Source organism: Elgaria multicarinata, chromosome 2, assembly GCF_023053635.1.
Source record: "Elgaria multicarinata webbii isolate HBS135686 ecotype San Diego chromosome 2, rElgMul1.1.pri, whole genome shotgun sequence".
In the NCBI taxonomy this organism is placed as follows: Eukaryota; Metazoa; Chordata; class Lepidosauria; order Squamata; family Anguidae; genus Elgaria; species Elgaria multicarinata.
This window is the reverse complement of record NC_086172.1, coordinates 15,791,718-15,815,208: the sequence shown is the minus strand read 5'-3', so window position 1 is coordinate 15,815,208 and position 23,491 is coordinate 15,791,718. Positions and strand designations below refer to the sequence as shown.

The window sequence follows — 23,491 nt, the reverse complement described above, 5'->3', positions numbered from 1 at the left end:
ATTCTAACTCTCCTTTTATGTCCAGGTACATGGGAAACTCTCACATTTCTTGGAGGACGCCAAGAAAAGTGCAGCATTTGTGCTAGAGCAGCTGGAGAGGCGGACACTGTGAAGGATATACAAGCAGCAGCTTATCTAAGCATGTATAATCCCCATTGGTAGTATCACCAAGCTGCGTGTGGATAGACCCTTTGACTGAGCCCAATACCGAAGTATCCTTGCCTGCTTTCTGCAGGAATACAGCTATAAATATAGAATTAATTGTGCTGTATTCCTAGTGTTACACGTCATCTCTACTGTGCCAGTGAGGTGTGATCTGTAGTCTGCATGACGCAATACTCTAGATGAGGCCTAACCAGGGCCGAATAGAGAGGAACCAGTACCTCACGTGATTTGGAAGCTATACTTCTATTAATGCAGCCCAAAATAGCATTTGCCTTTCTTGCAGCCATACTACACTGTTGGCTCATATTCAGCTTGCGATCTACAACAATCCCAAGACCCTTTTCGTTTGTAGTATTGCTGAGCCAAGTATCCCCCATCTTGTAACTGTGCCTTTGGTTTCTATTTCCTAAATGTAGAACTTGGCATTTATCCCTATTAAATGTTATTCTGTTGTTTTCAGCCCAGCACTCCAGCCTATCAAGATCACTTTGAAGTTTGTTTCTGTCTTCCAGGGTATTAGCTATCCCATCCAATTTTGTGTCATCTGCAAATTTGATAAGCGTTCCCTGCACCTCCTCGTCCAAATCATTAATAAAAATGTTGAAGAGCACTGGGCCCAGGACTGAGCCCTGCGGTACCCCACTCGTTGCCTCTCCCCAGTTTGAGAAGGTTCCATTGATGAGCACTCTTTGAGTCCGATTCTGTAGCCAACTGTGAATCCACCCAATTGTTGTTCCATCTAGCCCATTTTTAGCTAGTTTGTTAATCAGAATATCATGGGGCACTTTGTCAAAAGCTTTGCTAAAGTCAAGATATATGACGTCCACAGCATTCCCACAGTCCACAAGGGAGGTTACCCGATCGAAAAATCAGATCAAATTAGTCTGACAGGATTTGTTCCTGATAAATCCATGTTGGCTTCTAGTAATCACTGCATTGATTTCAAGGTGTTTACAGATTGACTTCTTTATAATCTGCTCCAGAATTTTCCCAGGGATGGATGTCAGACTGACTGGTCTGTAGTTCCCAGGTTCCTCCTTTTTGCCCTTTTTGAAGATAGGGACAATGTTAGCCCTCCTCCAGTCGCCGGCACCTCACCCGTCTTCCATGATTTTGCAAAGATAATAGACAAGGGTTCTGAGAGTTCTTCTGCTAGCTCCTTCATTACTCTAGGATGCAGTTCATCGGGCCCTGGAAATTTGAACTCATTCAAAGTAATTAGGTGTTCTTTGACCATTTGTTTATCAATCTCAAACTGCAATCCTGCCCCCTCAACTTCTGCTTCACTTTTTCCAGGGGGGTCATAAACCCACTTTTGTGAGAAGACTGAGGCAAAGTAGGAATTGAGCACTTCAGCGTTTTCTTTGTCCTCTGTTATCAATTTGCCATCCTCATTAAGCAGTTGAACCACCATTTCTTTCCTCTGTCTTTTACTACTCACATATCTGAAGAAAGCCTTTTTATTGCTTTTAGCATCCCTCGCTAATCTCAGCTCATTCACAGCTTTAGCCTTCCTGACGCCATTTCGGCACTTCTGCGCCACTTGTCTGTACTCTTCTTTTGTAGCCTGGCCTTCTTTCCACTTCCTATATGTATCCTTTTTTGTTTTCAGGTCTTCTCTAAGCTTTTTGTGGAGCCACATTGTTTTCCTCTGTTGTCTTCTATCTTTTCTCCTTGTTGGAATTGTTTGTAACTGTGCCTTTAAAATTTCCTTTTTTAAATACTCCCACCCATCCTGCACTCCTTTTCTCATTAGGCTCATTTGCCACGGGACCTTACTTATCATTTTTCTGAGTTTATTAAAATCAGCTTTCCTAAAATCCAGAGTATGTGTATGGCTACACTCAACTTTTGTCTCCTTCATAATCAAGAATTCAAGTATGACGTGGTCACTTTCCCCCAGAGTTCCCATAACTGCCACTTAATCCACTAAGTCATCCCTATTGGTCAATATCAAGTCAAGGATTGCCGATCCTCTAGTTCCTTCCTCCACTTTCCGTAGGAGAAAGTTATCACCCACACATGTCAGGAATTTCTTGGAAGGGCCACTTTTGGCAGTATTTGTCTCCCAACAGATATCAGGGTAATTGAAGTCCCCCATCACTACTACATCACACTTCCTTGAAACATTGGCAATTTGTTTCTCAAAGGTTTCATCCTTGTCTTCTTCTTGATTGGGTGGTCAGTAGTAGACTCCGATTATCATGTTCTTTTTATTCCTTGCCCCGTTTATTTTAATCCAGATGCATATTTTTTATTGCTAGGTAGAGAAAGGTTATAGAAGATCAGAAGGCGGCACTCAGAATGTTTAGGGGGAGGGGAGAAGGAGGAGGGAATATGCCATCTGGAGTAAAAGCAGAAGCAGTAAGCAGCTATGAATTTTTGTGACTTCTGTGTGTGTGTATGTGGACAAGCAGTCCCCTCAGCGTGATCAGACCCCACCATAAGAAAGCTGTGGAATTGAATGGGAGTGAAACTTAAATTCATAAGCAAGCCTGGCTTTCCTTGAGAGCAGAGGGTTTTGCTGCCTGAAGTCTGAGAAGCAGAATCAGCTGGTTCTTGCCTCCTTTTTGAGAGAAGAAGAGTCCTCTTTTCTCTTTTGGAACATGTTTTCCCTTGGCTTTGAGACTATTTTGGGCTATCTTTTCTGAAGGCCAGCTTCTCTGACCCAGGCACATGGCTCTCCCCTTATTTGATTTTGCTCACTGATGAAGGTTGGGCTTCACTAGGGTGACCATATTTTGGAAGCCAAAAAGGAGGACATGGTTGCCCCCCAAGAGGACATACCCACCAACATGTCCAGCCCCAGGTGGCGTGTCCAGCACCAAGGGTGTGTGTGCCCACATGAACACAGTCTTGGTTACATATCTGATTTTACACATTCAGTGTAACTGAAATTAACTTCACTTACTCCTAGGGCCTTGCTAGACCTAAGGTTTATCCCAGGATTGTCCTGGGGTCAAACCTGTTCCTCTAAGTGCCACACAGGGCATCCAGCGCTCAGGCAGGGACGAACCCGGGATGATCCTGGGATAAACCTTAGGTCTAGCTACGGCCCTACTGTTGTAGCTGTTGCTGTACTTTGAAGCTTTTGCTATTCAGTGTGTGATACATCCTCCCCTTCCCTCAAGTAACTTTTCTGACTGTATCCTCACTCCGCTGTAAGCTGCTGCTGCTGTTCAAGGGGCTCGCTGCCGGCTGGCTGGCTTTTTTAATTTTAAATTTCAATTATTATTATTTTTAACTTGTGTATGATTGTCACAAGTTTCTCTACTCTAACATTAGGGTGGGTGTTGTGGGCGGTGGACACTACTTCGCCCATTCACGCATCTCATTTATATATATTAGCTTCTCAAGGCTTGTGCATTGGCACCAGTTCGCACATCCAGACTTTGAACTCCTGTTTACTTCCTCCACAAACACGCAACTCTGAGACCCTCTTTCTAATGCCCTGCGTTTCACACCAGCACCATGGGGCTAAGTTAGAACAGGTGTCTCTGGGTTGTCTGTGCAGCCTCTGTTCTCTCTCTCTCTCTCTCTCTAATTCATTGCAGCCAAACCAAAGCCTCCAGCCTCAAACAATCTCCCTCTCTCTTCTCTCTCTATCTTTGTGCCAAAGTCTCCCAATGGTCCACCCGGGCTGTGCACTTGTCACACCGGGTGACTTTGGGCCAGTCACAGACTCTCAGCCCAACCACGTTACTTACAGTGTTGTTGTTATGAGGATAAAATGGAGAGGAGGAGGATTATGTACACCCCCTTGGGTTCCTTGGAGGAAAAAAGGCAGGATATAAATGCAATAACAACAACAAGGCCTATGGCCCATTTTGTTTTGCCCTGTGGGCTGCTTTGACTGACCTCTCCTTTCCCACATTTTGATCTGTGGATGCCTCACCTCTTCTGAGGTCCAGGTACTCAACTGCCCACCAAATCTGCAACAGGAAAGGTGCCCTGCTCCCCCAGCACTTCTTGGCTAAAAACTGGAGTTCCCCTTGATGCCAAGGGTTGAAACTGCTCAAGGTGCAAGACCCCAAAGAGGAGGTTTGACAACCTGAGTTTGAACGATATGGCTCCAGCAGTTTTTAAAAATAATAATTTTAAAACCTCAAACTTAAATAAATTCCTAAAAATCAATAGATGAACAGATCGGATTCAAACATGGCATGGATAAAGCCCTCCTTAAGTGCTTTCATGTTGCCAAGTTTCAACTTTTTATCTTTAAAAATGACATTTGTAAAATAAAATAATTTTAACACCAATTTTTTTTAAAAAAATGCATAAAAATCAATAGTCAACTATATCTACTTCAAATTTGGGTACATAAGGGCTATCATGGTGCCAAGTTTCATCCCTTTATCTTTAAAAATGACAGAGCTGTAAGCATTTTTGTTAATTCCCATTAAAGTACACTCTCTACCTGGATTAATTTTCCTCACTTGGACTTTGCTGAGTTCTATATCCTGGATTCAACCTCCTGGATTCAGCCCCCTGGATCCAACCGTCTTTCAACCTCCCTCTGGATGCATGATAACCTGGTTTTCAGATCTCTCCTTGGAATAGGTAGCTACACATTCCTTTTAACACCCCCCTTCCCATATACACACACGGCTCCCTTCTGTTTTTCTAAGAGTTTGGACCATACTACTATAAAGTTGAAAGCTTCAAATATTCCATTTAACTAGTTTGTGTCATTGTAAGTTTTAAGTCCAACTTTGAAAGCTTTCAAAATGCTTCTAGGCCAACCACATTGTTTTCAGCCTAGTCCCACTGTTTTACTAATAGGCCTTAGAAACAGTTGAAGTGTAGTGTATTTTTGCATACTATGCACATGTATTTTCTTTCTAGTCATTGCATGTTTGACATTTCACTTCTGTATCTGATATACTTTTGCATTTACTTTTCTTTATAAACCATTCATATCTTAAGACTTCTTGTGTGGCATGTTTTCATTGGTTTAACAAGTTAAAAGGCATATTCATTGTTTTCCTGCTTATGTTTTAAAATCTGTTTTCCACAGGCCTAGTAACTTCAAGTTACAGAGTTGTGGGGGATCGCAATCTCTTTGCGATCAGAGGCACTGAGTAAGGAACCCTGGAGATAATTTAGACTGACCCCAACCACATAACACTATTTCCCTCTTCTGAAGGGGTCTGGACCACAGACTACTAAAGACAAAAAAGTGGCGGACCATAACAGCAGTTCTCATGTGGCCATTTATTTTATAAAGCAGGTGCTGCTGCGGGCTACCAAACAGAGGGACTTACAGGCCATAAAGTTGCCTGGCTGGATCTGCCAGAAACCCAGGCCTCACCACTCCTTGCAGGTCCATGTTTTACAGCAACCACTCCCAGCTGAACTTGATGGCACTCCACCCTCCACCCCTGGGTTTAATTTACTGGCTTCCCCTGGCTGGGCCTTGCAGGGAACTATAGGAACAGTCAGAGCAGGTATACATGGCAGTGGGCCTTACTTTTGAGTAAATATCTATGGATGAAAATACAGTCTGTGCAGGCTTGAAACTTGACCACAAACTTGATTACAATCTGCTATTTTGTGATCCAAACAGGAAGAAAAAGCATTTTGTGTGTGATGGGTATTGGGGTGGGGTGTGTAGCGGCTCTACGGGATTCCATGGATTCATGGTGGTGCTCAAGGTGCCGAGAAAGGGAGTCCTATACTACCCCGAGGGCCCCCTTTTAAAAATTGCGTGCCGAAAACAGTTCCAACTGGTCGTGACCATTGGGCCGAGTGCTTAGAGCTGTCACACCCCACCCCAAAACATATTGGTTTTCAAAAACTGCAATAGCCAATCAGGGGGTCCAAAACCAGTTCCCACTGGTCAGGCCTGTGGGCTGAGCGCCTAGAGGGGTCACACCCCACCCTGAAACAAACTTGGGGCATGCACAAAATTGCTGCTGTACACAACATAATGGCCTAGAGGGACAGGAACGGGCTCTATAGTGTCCTTGGGATGCGGGGAGTCCCTGACGAGCTCTGGGGGTGGTCCGGCACCCCAAACGTTAAAAGGTGCGATGACCGATCGTCCAGCACCTTGGGGCATCCAAAAGGTAAGCTTTGGCTATTGGGCGGTATAAAAATGTAATAAATAAATAAATAAATAAATAAATAAATAAATAAAACTCTTTCCAACTGGTCAGGGGTGACAGGATGAGTGTGTACAGGGGTCACACCCCACTCCAATACCCATCACACACAAAGTGGTGGCAGGAGTGGGGGCCACAGGGTCCCGGGAGCACCGGGAGTTCACCAGGAAGGGCCACAGGGGCCCTGAACCCCAAAAAACCATTTGTTTCCTTGGGCCCCTAAAACTGGGGAGCCCCTGTGGCCCCAAATAGTGTACCCCACCTGTCACTTTTAATTTGATGAAAAGTACCTACCTATTACTACTCAAGAACTCTGGCCATTTTCATACCTCCAAATAGATTTATGCTACATGCTTTTTCTTCCTGTTTGGATCATAAAGTAGCAGATTGTAATCAAGTTTGTGGTCAAGGTTCACGCTTGCATAAGCTGTATTTTCATCCATAGATGATATTTACTCAAAAGTAAGACCCATTGAATTTCCTTGATTCTTGAAAAGCAGCATACTTGCTTTTAGATTTGCCAGTCTCAGCACTTTGTGTGCCATGTACGCCTGCTCTGACTGTTCCTGATGGTCTGGTCAGGCTGTGCCCATCCCTACTGTGGGACAGAAGCAGGAGGCAAAGTGACAGCAGGGAAACGCGATTTCCCCTCCGTCTGATGATCTTCTATCGCTTGCAAAGAGACTGACTAGAGCAGCCTTTCCCAACCTAGTGTCTTCCAGATTTTTAAGTTTATCACTCCCCGCATTCCTGACCATGCTAGTTTGGGCTAATGGGAGTTGAAGTCCAAAACATCTGGAGGGTCATAATTATGCTCATTTTCTGGGATACTTGAGATTCAGTAAGATCTTTAGGAAATTAGAAAAGCTGGGAGAATCTCTATTATTATTATTATTATTATTATTATTATTATTATTATTTATTAATATACCTCCCCATAGCTGAAGCTCTAGGACAAAGACAATTGACAAAGACTTTATTTCATAGTCCCCTCAGGGAGAATAAATACCCCGTGCATTTGAAGAACCCTATTTTTGTGTGTGGAGTGGAATGCCACAAGTGTCCTGCATATAACTGTTGGTGGTTTTCTTTACTCTGGGTGGTTCCAGATGGAGGGGTCCTGGAGCCAACAATCCAAAGGTATTTTGCAAAAGTTTCATCTTTTCTTCCTTACTGGATCTTCTGAGGTAAGTGCCAAATGATAAATGACACTATTTTAAAGTAGTGTGAAAAAGGTTTATTTACCAAGAGTGCAATTTTGGCTCAAGTAAGGATGTTATTCCAGAAACAGCAATGCCAAGAATACATTAAACTTGTGATTTCATTGCTCATCAAGCAACATGGCTTTGCATCATGGCTGACTTGATGATTCACACTATTTCTCAGGGGAGAGGTGCTTTGCGATTAATGCAAGAGAAAGGAGGCTAGTACAAGTTAGTAGCAGTATAGGAGACACACTTTCCACAGGAAGGTTGGATACGTAAGAAAGGTACTGCAGTGTAGGCTGGGAAGATCCCAGAAGGGGAATGTCTACCTGTGGCACTGTTTAAATCCTAGTCCAGGTCAGCAGTGCTGCTTTTTGTTACTGAGGAAACAAGGAAAACAAGAGCCTGAGGCAAGGCAACCAGGGGTGCTTTCAGCTTGCTCTGCTTCTCTTAACTGGGTCATTTGCAAACAAGAGGGAAAGCAGATGCCACTGCAGCATAAAACCTCATGCTGTGGCAGCGGACGCCAGAAGGCAATCCAATAGGATCCCTGTACAGGTCACAACAGAGCAATGTTGACATGGGGGCTGTCTATATGTGGGGGGGGGGAAGCTCCGTGGTGGCTGTGAATCTGCATCATCTTGGTCAGATGACGCAGGTGCAGGTTCACAGCCACGAAGCTGCGTTTTGAAAAGTCAAGGATTTATAATGACTTATTCAAGAGAGCGACGTCAACATGGCACTTCCACCGTGTCATGTGGCCAATCCAGGGTCAACCTAGGGGAGGAGCCATGTGGATGGCGGCCAGTGATTGGTCGTCTTCCACCAGAAACAGGGTGGTGGCTCCAGGACCTGGATGTCCGCCCAGAAAGCTCATGCTCCCTCCACAGCATTGGCATTACCTGATGCTGCCCTGGGAGAGGGAAAGCACGGGGTTGAAGAAGGAGACAGCACCAACCCAGTGCTGTGAAGGCGGTCCCATGGGATAATTGATGCCACATCCCTTCAACATGAGAGCAAAGTTAAACTTGTGAAGTGCATTTAATGCATGAACCATGATATGTCAGGAACCATCTGTTGTTGCAATGCTTAAGCAATTGTACAAAGAGCAAGGAGGGAACACCAGGGATTCACTAATGGAGTGGGCCAACGCTCAGGACTCTGTGCTGGTAGCACAACAGCCTGTTAGGGTTTTCAACTGTGAAAAAAGTGAGATGCCACATTGCTGCTTAGAAAACATGGGCCATTACCCTGGGAAGAGAGGAAGGAACTGTCAATATCAGGATTAGGGAAAAAATAATTATCCCTGTCTGCCAGTAAAGGAACCAGGATCCAGAAACAGATTATTAGGAGGGCATGGGGGCAGTTCACTGCGGACCCTTGTGGCAGCTGGAGATGATTATGGTTTGTATGATTATGAATGTGTTGTTGCTCCTTTGTTATAGCACCTACAGGATTACAGTAGAACAATATTGTACGGCATGACAAATTACTTGTTGCAGCTCTGGATTCTTCCTCCATCTTGATTTAATTAGCACCATAAACATTAGTTTCATTATGAAATTTAAAATAAAGCTGCAGATTTTAGCTATAAAAATAAGTCCCCTGCAAATTTCTGCCAGCTGCCCTTGGGCAGCTTACTTTTGCTAAAAACCATATAACAATGCAAGAACATTAATATCTTTGGTGACTTCCCTGCAACTAACTTTGGTACAAACTATCTTTGGCATTTCCCTGCAACTAACAGATCCATTTAATGAAACTATCAAGGAAACCAGTCTGGGAGAGGCTGGTATAGTCCTTCTCCCGGAAAATGGCTGACTGGTCTCCAAGGCCAATCTTCAGCAGAACATCCATGTCCACATCACTACCTAAGGCTACTACCGTGGACATAACATTCTGCTTCTTCATGGAGTCAATAGCCTCAACCAGGTTTTTGTTGCCTGTAATACCATCTGTGATGAAGACAAACGAAAGCTCTGCATTGCGCCGGGCTGCCCTCTGGCTGTCCCTTGGGTTGATGACAAGATTGTTGACAGCATAGATGATGGCAGACCCAAGGTTGGAAGAAGAGTCCAAATATTTGATCTGAGCTAAGGCATCTGAGATGTAAGTGATATTGTAAGTCAATGGGAAAGCCACCACATGCTCATTTTCACTTCCATACTGTAGGAGGGCAAGGCGTGCATTCATGTTGTCACTGTCACTTCTGGCCAGTGTGAGATGTTGGGCCACCTCTTCTACAAAATGGTGGGCCTTTTGGAAGTTCAGCTCACCAATTCTTTCAGAACCATCCAGGAGGAAGACAATGTCAACTGGGCGCTGTGTACACTGGGCAACAGCAAGCTCTATAAGTAGAAATGAAAATAGACAGTCAGGACTCCAGGACACAACTCTAAGAGTGTAAATGGAAGATTTTTGGGGGTGGGTGGGGGAAATTGTAAAGTCTAGAGAGCTCTTGGCATCAGGTTGATGGAGTGTTTTCTCTTTTCTGCTCCAATAAATATATTTCTTATAATTTACACTATACAGTATAGAACAGTGGTTCTCAACCTTTTTTGCTCCATTCTCCCCTTCCCAAGATAGTCTAACTCAAAAGGTGCATTCCAAATAATATGCATATTGAAAATCTTTTATTTTTTTCTATATTAGGCCCAATTAAAGGGGCAACACAAAGCATAGCCCCTTTTACATTCTCAGCTCCCATGCTTTGTGTTGCCCCTTTAAATGGGCAGCTTGAAACTTCTAGGATTGTGGAGGAGGGAGGGAGAAGAGAGCAAAGGCCTGGCTTTTGCAGACCACATGACACTTTTCTGGGACGTTTTTAATAACATGTGTAGGAAGACATAATCTACAGGACATCATACTTTGCTGAATAGTGGTCCCAATTCCCCCCCTGGAACCCTAAAATTCCCCCCCCGGGGGGGGAATTCCCCCCCTTGTTGAGAACCCATGGTATAGAAAGTACATTTCTTGGGACTTCAATCTGTTTCCTATACCCAATGTATTCCAGAGGAATATGATAAACCTTAACAATCCTGCAACCAGCTATTCATGTGAATTTTAAAGGAATCAAACAAAGGACTAATCACATGGAACAATAATACAATTAGTAATCGTGTGTTTTACAAAATGAAATACTAGACACGGGGAACATTATCAAAGAGATGGGGAGGTTTAAGCCGTAATCTCAGTGAAATTCACACCCCTGCTCTGCAATTAGCATTAGGAAAATGAACCTTTCATTGGCCCCAAGGGGAGCTTGTTTACTAATGCAAATTTCCGTGTGCGTGCCTTTACTTTTTTAAAAAAACACCACCACCATGATGTACTTGCTAACCACCTTATTCAAATTACATGTAGCTAGGCCTTTTTCCAGGGGTTGGCGAGCTGGTTCCCTCCAGGTGTTTTGATTACAACTCCCATAATCCTTGACCATGACATGCTGGCTGGGGTGGATGAGACTTGTAGTCCAAAACTTCAAGGGAGGGCACCAGGTTGCCTGTGTCCTAAGTCTTTCTCTGGACCACATTTTCTTTCCGTTAACAAGTGAGTCTTGCTTTCCTGTTATAAATACTATTAAAATACTTGTGGATGACATTGCTAGTTCTTTGTCATTTTATACCTTCTAATGAAAGGGTTCATGCCAACATATGAAAACTTTCCAGAACAGAACAAGAAACTCCTATGTTCTAGATATAAACTCTCTGACAAGCACACGTCTAGGACTTTCTAGATAGTCCAGGGGGGAATCCGCACGTCGTACCGAGATCGCTTCTAAGCGACCCCAGTGCGGCGTGAAAGCGATTGTGTAACTGGCCTTTGGAAGAGCCGACGAAGAGACGTCCTTCCCGCCGCCGCCGCCACCCACAGACCTCCTCGCCAACCGGCGAGGAGAGCTCGGCTGAAGAAGGCGGGGTTGAGAGCGGAAGAAGCTCTCCACTCCGCCTTCTTCCCCCGAGCTCTCCGTCCCAGCCGGCGAGGAGGGAGTTGGGTGGCGGGTGGCGGCAGGAAGGACGTCTCTTCGTTGGCTCTTCAAAAGGCAAGTTACAAGCTTGCTTTCACGCCGCACTGGGGTCGCTTAGAAGCGATCTCGGTACGACGTGCGGATTCCCCCCCGAAGCAGAACCACACCCAGAACCACAGTTTATCACAAAGAGAAATTGTTGGGAGGCTGTGGAGTCCAAGGAAGGGGAGAGAAACTGGTTTTTTTGGCTGTGCTTCTGCAGAAATAAAGAAAGTAAAAAAGAGAAAGAATTATTCGAAGCGCTCAGAAAAAGGAACAGGAGAGGCAGAGGCCAATTTTACCATCCAGCTTGATATGCCGTTATTCCTGTCAGCTGAGCAGCAATAAAAAGTCTTGCCAAGCTAGTGGTAGTAGATGGGGAAAAGGCTGTGCTAATTATGGGATGGATTTCTCTTAGCTCCATATTCTCCAACTTCCTACAGTTCATGGCTATAAACTAGAAAATTGTGCAACTAACATGGTTGCTATGTGTTAATTCGGCATTTTTAACAGCAACTTACGCATCACGTTGGAAGCATCTTTTGAAACTCAGAGAAAAGATATAGATGTTTAACTTCATTTTGCTCTGAGCTTCAGATACAATAGACATATACAATAAAGGAACCTGTGCACAAGAGGGGGGACTGTTTTTTTTTGGGGGGGGGGGAAACCTGAAGGAAAGGCAACTTGGAAAAAAGTCATAAGAAAATCCACCTATGAATTGAGAGCTTACTTACCTGTAGAGAAATTAATGCCTGAAAAGGTCCACACTTTCAAAACTCCCAACACCTTCTTTGCTCTGCACTGAAGGATATTTAGGTGACAGCCTGACGTTCTGCCTAACTGCAGAATGTCCACAGCACTTTGAAGCAGGGTTTCCAAGAAGCCATGCCTGGGCACCTCTCAGCTGCTGCACCACCATGGCTACATTTCGGTCACAACCCCCTCAGATTGAACTATGTTCTTCAAGGATTCCATCTAGGCAGCAGGACCAGCCCTGACTCACTCAGCTATTCCCAAGGGCCAGCCCAGCTCCACACGGGCTTTTAAATTCCACCCTCAGAGTCTGCTCTTCAATCTGCCTCATTAGAGAAGACCCTGTGTGGCTAAACTCTTGCTTCCTGCTCCCCAGATTATGTTAACAGCTTCTGACCCTTCTGATTTCAGGCTGCCATTTTCAGGGCTTGATTTGCCTGTCCCAGACCATGCTAGCCCCCTCTGTTCCTGTTGGGCTACATGCTGGCAACTCCTTCAACTTGGATGCTGGATTCCTGATAGACCCTGATGATTCCTTATGGAGAATAATCCGGAATGTATTTTAGCTTAATAACTGTAAGGTTGCAATCCTAGCTATACTTTCTATGCAAGATATACTGTTGAACTCAGTGTATCAGGATCAGGTAGTTAATAAATTACTTAATCTTTGAGGTCCATTTTGAGTCCTTTTCAAGGTTAAACTTGGGGGCAAGTGCTTATGCTGCTGCCAATGGTATTCATGATATTATAAGTAAACAAGAGTGATTTTTTTCCAGATAGCTACTCTTTATTCCATCATTTCTAACTTTGAACTACTATCAGGGATGTGTGAAGCCTGTCACTTTCAGTGTTGTATTGGTATATTTTGAAGTGCAGGCACTCGTCAGGAGTCCCCACAGCCACACCTCCAAGGAGAGTCCCAAATTGCAGGCAGCTCTGTTGATCCATAGTTCTAGGAATTTTCATTTGCTAGGATCAAGTTGTTGTTGTTTTTTGAAAATCAAATGAGTCTTAATTGCCCAATAAAGTCCAAGGCCATAGCTAGACCTAAGGTTTATCCCTGGATCGTCCAGGGGTTAAACCTGTTCATCTAGGTGGCACACAGGGGATCCAGTGCTCAGGCAGGGGTGAACCCTGGGTGATCCCAGGATAAACCTTAGGTCTAGCTGTGGCCCAAGTCACCCCACAAATACTTTACATTACAGCAAGGAACAATTTATTGTTGCTGGGAAAATTAAACTCCTCCCCACAACTACTGTAAGAATTGCAGCTAACCTAAGAGGGAACAGGGGATTCTGAGGGAGGAGGCAGATGACGTCAGCATCCCCGCTCATAAAAAGTGTTGGTGCAGTGTCCCTGCGAGCCCTGGGCCCACTATGCCACTGGCCACTTTATTTTATTTATTTATTTATTTATTTATTTATTTATTACATTTTTATACTGCCCAATAGCCGAAGCTCTCTGGGCGGTTCACAAAAATTAAAACCATGAAGAACATAATAAAACAACCAACAATGTGAAAACAGTTTGTCAAAAATGCGTGATAATTCATTTCATACCCCTTAAAATGTTTCCTTCATTTTCATACAATAAAAGCCTTTAGCAGCTCCATACAAACTATGAATCTGAACATTCTGGGCCTGACTACAATATAAAATCAACAGATAAAAATGCAAAAACTCAGAGAGAACAAGAAAAAAAAACCTGATTCTGATGTGTGTTCAACAGTTTATTTTCATGGAGTTTCCTGATTTCCTACTTCCTACCCACTGATATCCATGTAAATTCCATATAAAAAGTGCACAGCCAAACATAGATATTGTTCATTTTCAAAGGGATACACACTCAGATGTGCATTTGGTCTATCTCTCCATTCTTAACCCCTCCTGACTCCCACTTGTTTGTATAAGTGTTTGTGCATCCAGATGTTGAAACTGGATAGACAAAAGAAAGGTTCAATATAATTGATATCAATGGAACTATACTATCCCCTCCAAGAAATTGAATCTGCCAGATTAGGTCAACATCTCTAACTAACTGATTGTAGGGGAAGTTACCGTACAACACACATTGTCTTTTGACAAAGCTACACTGTTTTGTTTTTACACTGGAGGCATGAGGGAAAACACCATCACAGACCAGGTACATTTATCTCTTCACGTCAATATTTTAATTGGAATACTGTTTTCTCTCAAGTACTTTATACAATACAAGGTGTGGGATACATTGTCAACCCTCTCTTTTATATGCCCACAATATTCTATTTAATATAAATTATCTATAACACATCTACTCAAAGCATAGCTGATTGCATCCTGTAAGCCAGCTTAGACCATAGTCACAGAAGCAGGTCCAAACCTTTTCTCCAGTATGAGAGGAAGATTTTTTTAAAAGTATAGATGGCAATTTCATTCCTATGGGTGGTTCCATATATGTTCAGAGCTAGAGGCAATATAATCCAGCAAGCTTCAGAAATCATATATGCAGAATCTGTGTTGCCCCGTGACATAGGGACATGCATCTTGATGCCACTGCCTCCCCCAAAAGCGGGGAGGGTTATTTTTGGTTAGGGTAAAATTAGTGTGAAGTCTGTCTTTATAGTAATCCTCTGTTTACTGGAATTGATTAGCTGGAATAGAGGAAGGGAGACCTGCACAAAAATGAAACTGTATTCAGAATTTGGTTCTACTTAACTAGCAGATGTATGTCACTAATTCTTACACTGGAGACAGGCAGCTGAGATTGAATTTTACAGTCACCCAAGTGCTGGGAATCAGGTGAAATCAGGTTGCTGGACTGCCTTCAGACAGCCTAGTTCTGGATGCTTCCTATCATTTGGTGACTCAAAATAAAAATAATAATGCTTGGAGAAAAGCATTTCTGAATTTCTGTTTTCTGAAAACACTCTGTCTCATTTACATTGTCTTAGGACTAAAAATGATAAAACAAGATTAAAATACAATTATTAAATTGTACAATTGTTCAGAGCCTAGGTTTTTTTTTTAAAAAAAATAGGCTGATATATTTTTAACTGCCTCCACCCCACCTAATATATTACAAATTCAGTATTTCTTCAAAGGGAATGGATTAGCTGCCTAAAATGGCTTCTGTTACAGTGGTGCAAATATTGCACTGCAGAGAAGTGTGTTTGATGGCTAGCTTAATTCTCTTCCTGGCCTTCTATGGCATGTTTGGTTCTGGCTGTGGACCCTCCCACAGGCATCATATAGATGTTAGTTAAAATAAAAAGGTGGCCGGATGTGTCATTCTTGATCACAAGGTTAAAAAATCTTCCTTTTGCATTAAATATTACAGTATTTTTATTTAAATATGCAGTCATTGGGTTACTGGCTTACATTAATAATTTTCCCCTGGGACAATGGATATTACTATCTAGCTAAGAGGACAATGAAAATGTGCAAAAAGGGAATCCCCACATATACAACACAAACAAAACAGAAGAACAAGACAAAGGACAAAGAGCATATATCAATGGGTGTCCTCGGGTTTCCTTGGGAAGGCTCCCTTCTGTTTCTTCTGCTCTAGTTTTGTCCAGTTGCTACAAGAGGTGGCCAATTGATCTGAGAGGCTTGTATTGAAGTTCTGTCTTTAGGAGTGCTAAAGGAAGCAGGGGGCCTTACAATGAAGTTCAATAGCTTGAACAGACCTTCTCTGAAAACAAACACTTTGGAATGAACAGAATGTGTGTCAGAAACACTCCCACTCAAGTTCATCTTTTGTTACCTTTAGAATTCAAGGGAAGGAACATTTTTAGGGATTACTGTTCCCTTGAATATCTAGGAAACCCCTTGCAATTAAAAGACAGACAGACAGACAGACAGACAGACATTTACAGACAGTCAATAGCTAAAAGAACACACATACATAATAACATATTACTATGTTGTAAGCTCATAAAAAACAGTTTTTGGCATTCACATATGCTGGCAATGCTATTGATTCAGGATCAAAACAGGTTTAGAAATGTTCCACATGCTGTGTGGAGAACCAATCCTCTGTGAGTATGTGGGAAAAACTGAGCATTCCTATGCTTTTGTACTTACTTCAAAATCCAGAGAAGTGTGAAACAGGTGTGTGTGTGCAGCTGGTATTTCTTAGCTTACAGCATGGCCAAAAGCTACAATGGCCATGTACATGTTGTAGGGCCTTTATGTAGCTATCATGTGGCTGCAACACACAGCTATCACCCTATTTTACCCCATTCTAGAAAGATCAAGGGCAGTTGCAATTCTCTCTTAGATTCCCCTCTACACCCACCTATCTTGGGTTGGATTGTTGAGAGTAGCCTTCACCTAACCTGGTGTCCATATTTTTTACTACAAAGCCTATCATCCCAGCCCATTGACCATACAAATAGAGTTTGTACTTTGAAACACTGGAGTGCAATAGGTTGGGGAAGGCTGGTTTAGAGAATGTGTAAATTCATCAACTCTAACTGATGTCTAGGGAAGAAACTCAGGCAGCCTCTATTATTAAAAACGGCTAGCTAGATTTATCCTCTGGCAAAGGACCAGTGTACAGGGCTGGCAGCAAAGCTCTAAAGCGCTTGAGACAGACTTTTTAGAATGTTCCTAATCTAGAAGCTTCTCTTGTAGTAATCTCCTAGCATTAATGAGAGTTCCAGTGAGATTTCTACAACTAAAGTGGCTGGTCTGACTAGCTTTATGCTTTGTAGGCAGAAACAAGTCTTACTATTCTTGGAAGCAGTAGCACAGTTTCAGCAAAGGCCTATTACAGTCTCCGGATCACCCACAATCTCGCTGTGCACCATTTTAAAAGTATCAATGAATAAATCCATCCATTCCTGCCGCTCATGTCCAGTGGCAAACTTGGCTTTTTCGGCGGTATAGGCCAAGGTGGCCACCAGCTGGGTGTACATGCTGGGGTCCTGGATCTCCCTCGTGGAGTTCAGGAACTGGGCGATCATGGGTTTGGTGCTGGGAAAAGTTATCTTGACTCCCTCTTCCATAGGGCGGAAAATAACTGGGTTTTCGATCCCAGGGTTCCTCCCATCTGCAAGTGAGTGTCAAAAGAATATTTTCAGGGCTTTCTAGCATGAAATGGATCTCTGATTTTGATTCATTTTGGTTTTGCATGATGCAGGTATTCAATTGGCAGCCTTTGATTTTAAAAATGGAAGCCTCCTGGATGGAGCTAGGGCTGAGCCTGGAGGCGTATGAGCCACATTTACTGGCTTTTCAGACCTCAATCCAGATTGCCTGACAGAAAATAGTGTTCCTAGTTCTCACTGAGGTGATAACTCTGTGTCTCAGCTACAACAATTTAGACTGTACAAAGAAAAATCCCTCCATGTGGAAAATTAGCATGCCTCTCCCTGGCGTGCTAGTTTTCTATGTGGAAAGCTTTTCTTTTGTATAGAATAACATTCTATTATGTGAGTTTAGGAATGGATACATCAGTCTATTTCCTGCCCATGCCAGTTTTCAATATATTTATTCATAAGTCCATTCTATCCAATTTCTGCATCAAGACTACAATTCTGTTTAAAGTAAAACACACACACACACCACATTTCATTTCATACACACTTTCCCTGAACACAGGCATTTTGTATCTCTCTTAATATACACATTTCTCTACACAACCTTCCCTAATATATGCAGTTTCTGAGCTGCAAAGTTCAGAGAAGTCTGCAGTCCGAAGGATAACAATGTTCCAATTCACGTATTAGTCGGGGAAACACAAAATGTAGACCAAACTAAATTCTCCCTCATGTCTATGTGAGTTCTGCGGTTTGAGTTACTATAGCTCAGATGCAGGTTTATCACTTCAGTGAGGACTAGGACCTTGTCAGATTGATAAAATACTAGCCACTTAGGGCTCATCTACACCAAGCAGGATATTGCACTATGAAAGCGGTATATAAAAGGCTGGAGCCACACTACTGCTTTATAGCGGTATTGAAGTACTGCACTTCAGTACCACTATAAAGCAGTAGTGGGGCTCCTGCCTTTTATATACCGCTTTCATACCACTTTCATAGTGGAATATCCTGCTGGTGTAGATGAGCCCTTAGTGAAAAGTGCTAACATGGGGCAGAGAAGTTAGTACTCAAAGGCCCTTTCTACACCTGCCTTTTTGCCCAGGATTATCCCGGGATCATCCCCGTGCATCCAAATGACACACAGGGGATCCCGGGAGCAGGCAGGGACGATTCCCTCCATTTGCCTGGGATAATCCTTAGGTGTAGAAAGGGTCAAGGTAAGAATGCTTTACATTACAGAAGCATATCTCACTAAAGGTCTGATTTAGATCTATTAAAATCAGTAGAACTATTCCTTTTTGGTTACTGGATTTTAAAAATCATTTCAATGTGTGCAGAGGTACTTACTCTTTGAAAGGATGGGAGTAATTATGGCATACAACTATTCTAGTTGTTATTATTTGTACTGACAGTACAATAGGCAGAAAGGGCGGTTTACAGGGAATCACCTACGTCCTGTCACACACACACCCCCGCTGAATTTTCTGAACACTTTCCGCCAAACCCTGAGACCAGCACGTCAGAAGAAATGTTATTTTGTAGTTGAAATGTTTAAGTTATGACCTAATCTTGATGCTAGGTTTTCCGGAATGAATGAAATAGGAATTAATTGTTGGCTCCTTCCAAGCACAACAATTGCAGTTCTGTGTTCACTTTCATTGCTGAAAATATTTTGAAAGGAGAAGTATTCTGCTTGACTATATGAATGGACTAATAAGTATATCAACAGAAGGAACAGAACTATGAAACACACAATAAGCAACTGACAATATTCACATGGCACCAAGTCCATTAAAACATTTTGTAAAATTGTAAGAAATCAAGAAAAATGTAAGAGCAGCTAACTATAATTAAAATTTGAATTAAATCTAATGAACTAGTCATAATTATAAATTATTTTTTACTATGGTGTCCCACAGCCTAAGTCCACATTCACCAATGGCAGAGTCTCATTCCTTAGCCCCTTAAACATTCAAACACTGCCCCTGTTTTCAGTTCCTGTGGAAAAACCATGAAGATTTAGGCTATTAAACAAGTACCTAATGTTATCATAGGAAGGATAGTTACTGCCTCTTCTACATGCTTCACTCACAGAAGAAACCCTTAAGCAGCTCAAATTATCCCCTGATTTCCCATTCAGAGAGAGAGAGAGAGCAATGTTCCATCACAATAGTTTACTGGCCATTAGGGCTTCTCTACACCAGCCATTTATTCCAGAATAATATCAAAGTCATCCCTACTGGGCCACATGATGGACAGCTGATCACTCGGTAAGCATCAGTTGCATGTGCCCCGTGAGTGCTGATCGTGGAAGCTGGGAAAATTTGGAAGCAGCCCTGTTCTATTGCAAAAGGGCTGCAGGTGTAGATTAGGCCTAGGTGTTCAGGTAATTTGATTATTTGAGAGACTGAATAGCAGAGTTTCATCAGCAATTTTTGCAGTGAGGTTTTGCTGCAATTAATTTTTGATGTGGGATTCACTTCAAATTTTGCTTGTGAACAAATTGAGATAATCAAAGCAAAACTGCCCTGATGCTATTTGCTTGGTATGAAGACATCACACAGTCACATCACTGCATTCCGTTCTACCAGGACAAACAGTTTATCTTTCTTCCTCACCCATTCAAACACTATATATAATTTATAAATGAATAATTAGTCATTGGGAACAGAAATAAGCAATGCGATCTAACACACCAGCGGTTATCCTGAGCTGATACCCGGGATCGCACCTGTGCATCCAGATGACGCACAGGGGATCCCGGGATCAGGGATCTCACCAACCAAATACAAAAATGTAATTGCAACTCAGCACTTTTCACATCTGGGGGGGATCTACACATCGTCGTGAAGGCGCTTGCGTGCGCCTGCAGTGCGCCCTGAAACTCATAGTGTAGATCCTGCCCTATCCTGGCCAGAAGAGGCGGAGGTGGCGGTGGCAGCGGCGGCCCTGCATTGCCCCTCGCGGGGACGGGGCAAAAAGTTTCCAGGCTCGGCGGCTTCGCTGGGGAATCGGGCCACGTCCTTGCCGCCGCCGCCGCCCACCTCCCCGCCGGCCTCCTGCTGCCGGCGAAAGAGCCACCCGGGTCGTAGAGCTCGGCGGAAGAAGGCGGGGCAGCGGCTTCTTCCGCCGAACTCTCCGACCCGGGTGGCTCTTTCGCCGGCAGCAGGAGGCCGGCGGGGAGGTGGGCGGCGGCAAGGACATGGCCGGATTCCCCAGCGAAGCTGCCGAGCCCAGAAACTTTTCGCCCCGTCCCCGCGAGGGGTGATGCGGGGCCGCCTCCTCCTCTTCTGGCCAGGATAGGGCAGGATCTACACTATGAGTTTCGGGGCGCACTGCAGGCGCACGCAAGCGCCTTCACGACGATGTGTAGATCCCCCCCAGAATTAGTTGAAATACTTGTCTTAACTCTCCTCCCTTGCCTTCTAAGCTAAGCGTGGTTTTTACCTGATCAAGCTTATCTATTCTTTCTGTCAATTATAAAAGGCAGGTTCTTTTCTTGGTCATGAGCCAAGAACTTTTAGTAAGTCTACGGTGTTGACTGCACAGTGCTAAGCTTATAACCCTTGATGCATTTTTGGGCTTGCCCTATTTCAGCTTCAGAACCAAAGCACAAATAGCATTTGCTTTTCTGGGCTCCAAGAATTTGGTTCATTCAATAAGTATGGACATCTACATAACTAGCTCCAGCTGATAATGAGGGGAATGTCAGGGGGATCAAGATGGTTGAGCTCACTGGTGTTGCACAATATGAGAGGCACAGATAGCAAAGGGCTATAAAACTGACTAAAGTTGTTCCTGGACTATCAAATGATTTGTCCCAAACCTAAAAACAAACAGTACCCTAGCATGAGTTTCTACTATTCTGTGTGGATTTATCCTGAGTCCAAGTCCCACATTATGACCTTGCTGACGAAAACAGGGCAGTCGCAGCACCTTGTGCTGATCCGTTTCAAATGCAGGTATCAGATGATGATGACGACGACGACTCAGAGCCTCCCACACCATGTTAAAAACCAGCATTTGTGCAGTAGCTACTCAACATGACCTTTCTTACTTCTGTATAAATGTGGTGCATTTCACAAGTGTTTCTACTGAAAACGCTTGTTTACCTGCTGTCAGTCTCTGGCCCATGGACTGGATTGTTAAAAGCTGTTCCTATACTATGACAGGCCTAGTTCCCCGCTTAATGGGGAGCAGTGAATTGTGAGGCGTGCTGGCCGGCAGCCAAGGGAGAAAGGCTGGTGGAGGGCAGTGCTGTGGTCCAGCCACCGCAGCAGCACAGACCCAGCAGCAGCATCGCCTTCCCAGGAGGGGGATGCTGAGCCAATCAGCGTGATGATGGGTGTGGCCAAAGAGGCAGGCCCAGGAGAGTGAGATCTCTCCTTGGTTCTGCCTCCGGTTCAGTGTCAGGCGGTCCTCCCATGCGGCTCCAGGATAGCAGTTGCTGGCTTCAGCAATTGCTTACTTTCCCAAGAGTAAATCCATGGGGGAAAGAGCAAGGGGCCAAGTTCCACCACCTAATGGCAGCATGGGAATCTTAGTGGTATGGTTGCTGAGCGTACTATTGGTCGGTATCAGCTCCTTGGCCCTCGCTATTCATGAATTCAGCTTATATTAATTCAGAATTGGATCAGCCACAACTGAGCTGGGCATGATGGTGGATTAAATAAATAGATATAAAATAAATAAATTAAAATCGGTTGTGGAATTTACCAACAGATCATACACCAGCCCACAAAGGGCCTCTCATCACAAAAGTTATTTGTTTATAGCTGTGGAGCAAAAACTCTTCAGCATGGATTTCCGGGCCTGGCATGATACACAGGAGGTTAAAAGGTTTCAAGGAATGGACAAGTCTTGGATGGAGCTCCTGAGAGACAAGTGTGGAGGTGACCAAAGACCCGGACAGCCAAGGTGGGCAGGGGAAAAATGAATAAGGCCATGCAGTGCCTTGTGCAAGCCCTTGTGGTTGGAAGACATCTGACAGTGTCTAGAATTGGCTGCAACCTGAATAGGTGTGGTGGTGAGGCGGGGTTGGTAAGGGACACCCTTCCCCCACCTCTTGTGGCATGATAGGCATTGGGCTGGATCCACTGGTGAGGGGGAGTGGGATTGGCTTCCCTGCTCCCCCACAGTGAGGATTCCCATGAGGGATCTCAGGGACGTGTCGCCGAGACCAGACCAACATGGAGGCTGCGAGCTGGCCACATCCGGGGAGGTGGAAAGGGGTTCACATTAGCGGTCCACACTGTGATGTGCCCCTGGGGTGGTAGAAAGGGTTTCACACTAGCGGTCCATGCCTTGGTGTGTCCCTGGCCCTACTATCCACCACCAGTGCCCCTGGCATGCGGGCCAGGAAGGGGAATCGGTCAGCAGGCGGGCTGGCCAATTACCGGATCCACACTCTATGCTGCTGCCAAGCCTATTCAAGTGAGTCAATAAAGTTGTGGCCAATTTATTATCAAGTTATGCCTGTGTGTCTAATTTGTTCTCATCCCTTCACCAATCAGACCCAATAGGCGCTGCTCTCACAAACATCTGTTTCAAAGAAGGTTTGGAATGACAGCAACATTTGCATACAACCCTCTAGTGTAAATGGGTAGAACTACGCAAAGCAGAACAGCTGTAATGCAAAAAATGTACCTACCTGTAGAACAAAGACAAATGATTCAATGATGTTAGAAAGGAAGTATATGAAGATTCTGGTCAAAATTATTTCTCCCTCTCCCCTCTTTGTTTCCTGGGCTAGAACTTCCCATTGTTTGACTGAATCAGTATTCTTTCATATTGCACAGTAAATGGGGTATGTGAGAGAATCATAGCACAGGCTATTCCAGTTTTTACCTGTTTGGCAGGGTAGATCAGGGCAGACAATCTGAGGATCTGAAATGAGAATGAAAACGTTAGATCAAAATTATGCAGAACCACCATTTGTAGTAGCTGCTAATGTGCCATGCAAAACTATAGTAAACTAGGAATAATACAGGATAAAATATATCTTCAAACTTTAATATTTTTTTTAACTTCAATGCAACAGTCTGTTATGCAGCAGTGGAGAGAAAAGAGGATGCCTCACACTTTCCCCAACAGGCCTTTTTTCTAATAAAAATAGCATACAACCATCTGTTTTATACCATTCAGGAAAAATGATACATGGGCCCAGTATTTTCCCCATCACTGGTAGGAAAACTTCTTGCACTACAGACAGGAGACCTCAGGGCTGCAG

At 43.8% G+C, this 23,491-nt stretch overlaps 2 protein-coding genes across 5 annotated transcripts in view; one reads left to right on the top strand and one right to left on the bottom strand.

Annotated features, from left to right (window-relative positions):
• The window catches only part of FTCD (formimidoyltransferase cyclodeaminase), a 29,142-nt gene extending 28,817 nt beyond the window's left edge, over nt 1-325 (top strand). For all 4 annotated transcript variants that reach the window (XM_063116066.1, XM_063116065.1, XM_063116067.1 and 1 more), the window contains one exon: nt 26-325. In XM_063116066.1, coding sequence (XP_062972136.1) covers nt 26-112 — 87 coding nt within the window. In that variant the 3' untranslated portion in view covers nt 113-325. The remainder of the gene's footprint in view (nt 1-25) is intronic.
• Nucleotides 326-7,483: 7,158 nt separating this feature from the next.
• Nucleotides 7,484-23,491, bottom strand: part of COL6A2 (collagen type VI alpha 2 chain) — an 84,204-nt gene continuing 68,196 nt past the window's right edge. Inside the window, exons 27-28 of the mRNA XM_063116064.1 lie at nt 23,110-23,148; nt 7,484-9,822 (exon numbers count right to left, since the gene is read on the bottom strand). Coding sequence (XP_062972134.1) covers nt 9,215-9,822; nt 23,110-23,148 — 647 coding nt within the window. The 3' untranslated portion in view covers nt 7,484-9,214. The remainder of the gene's footprint in view (nt 9,823-23,109; nt 23,149-23,491) is intronic.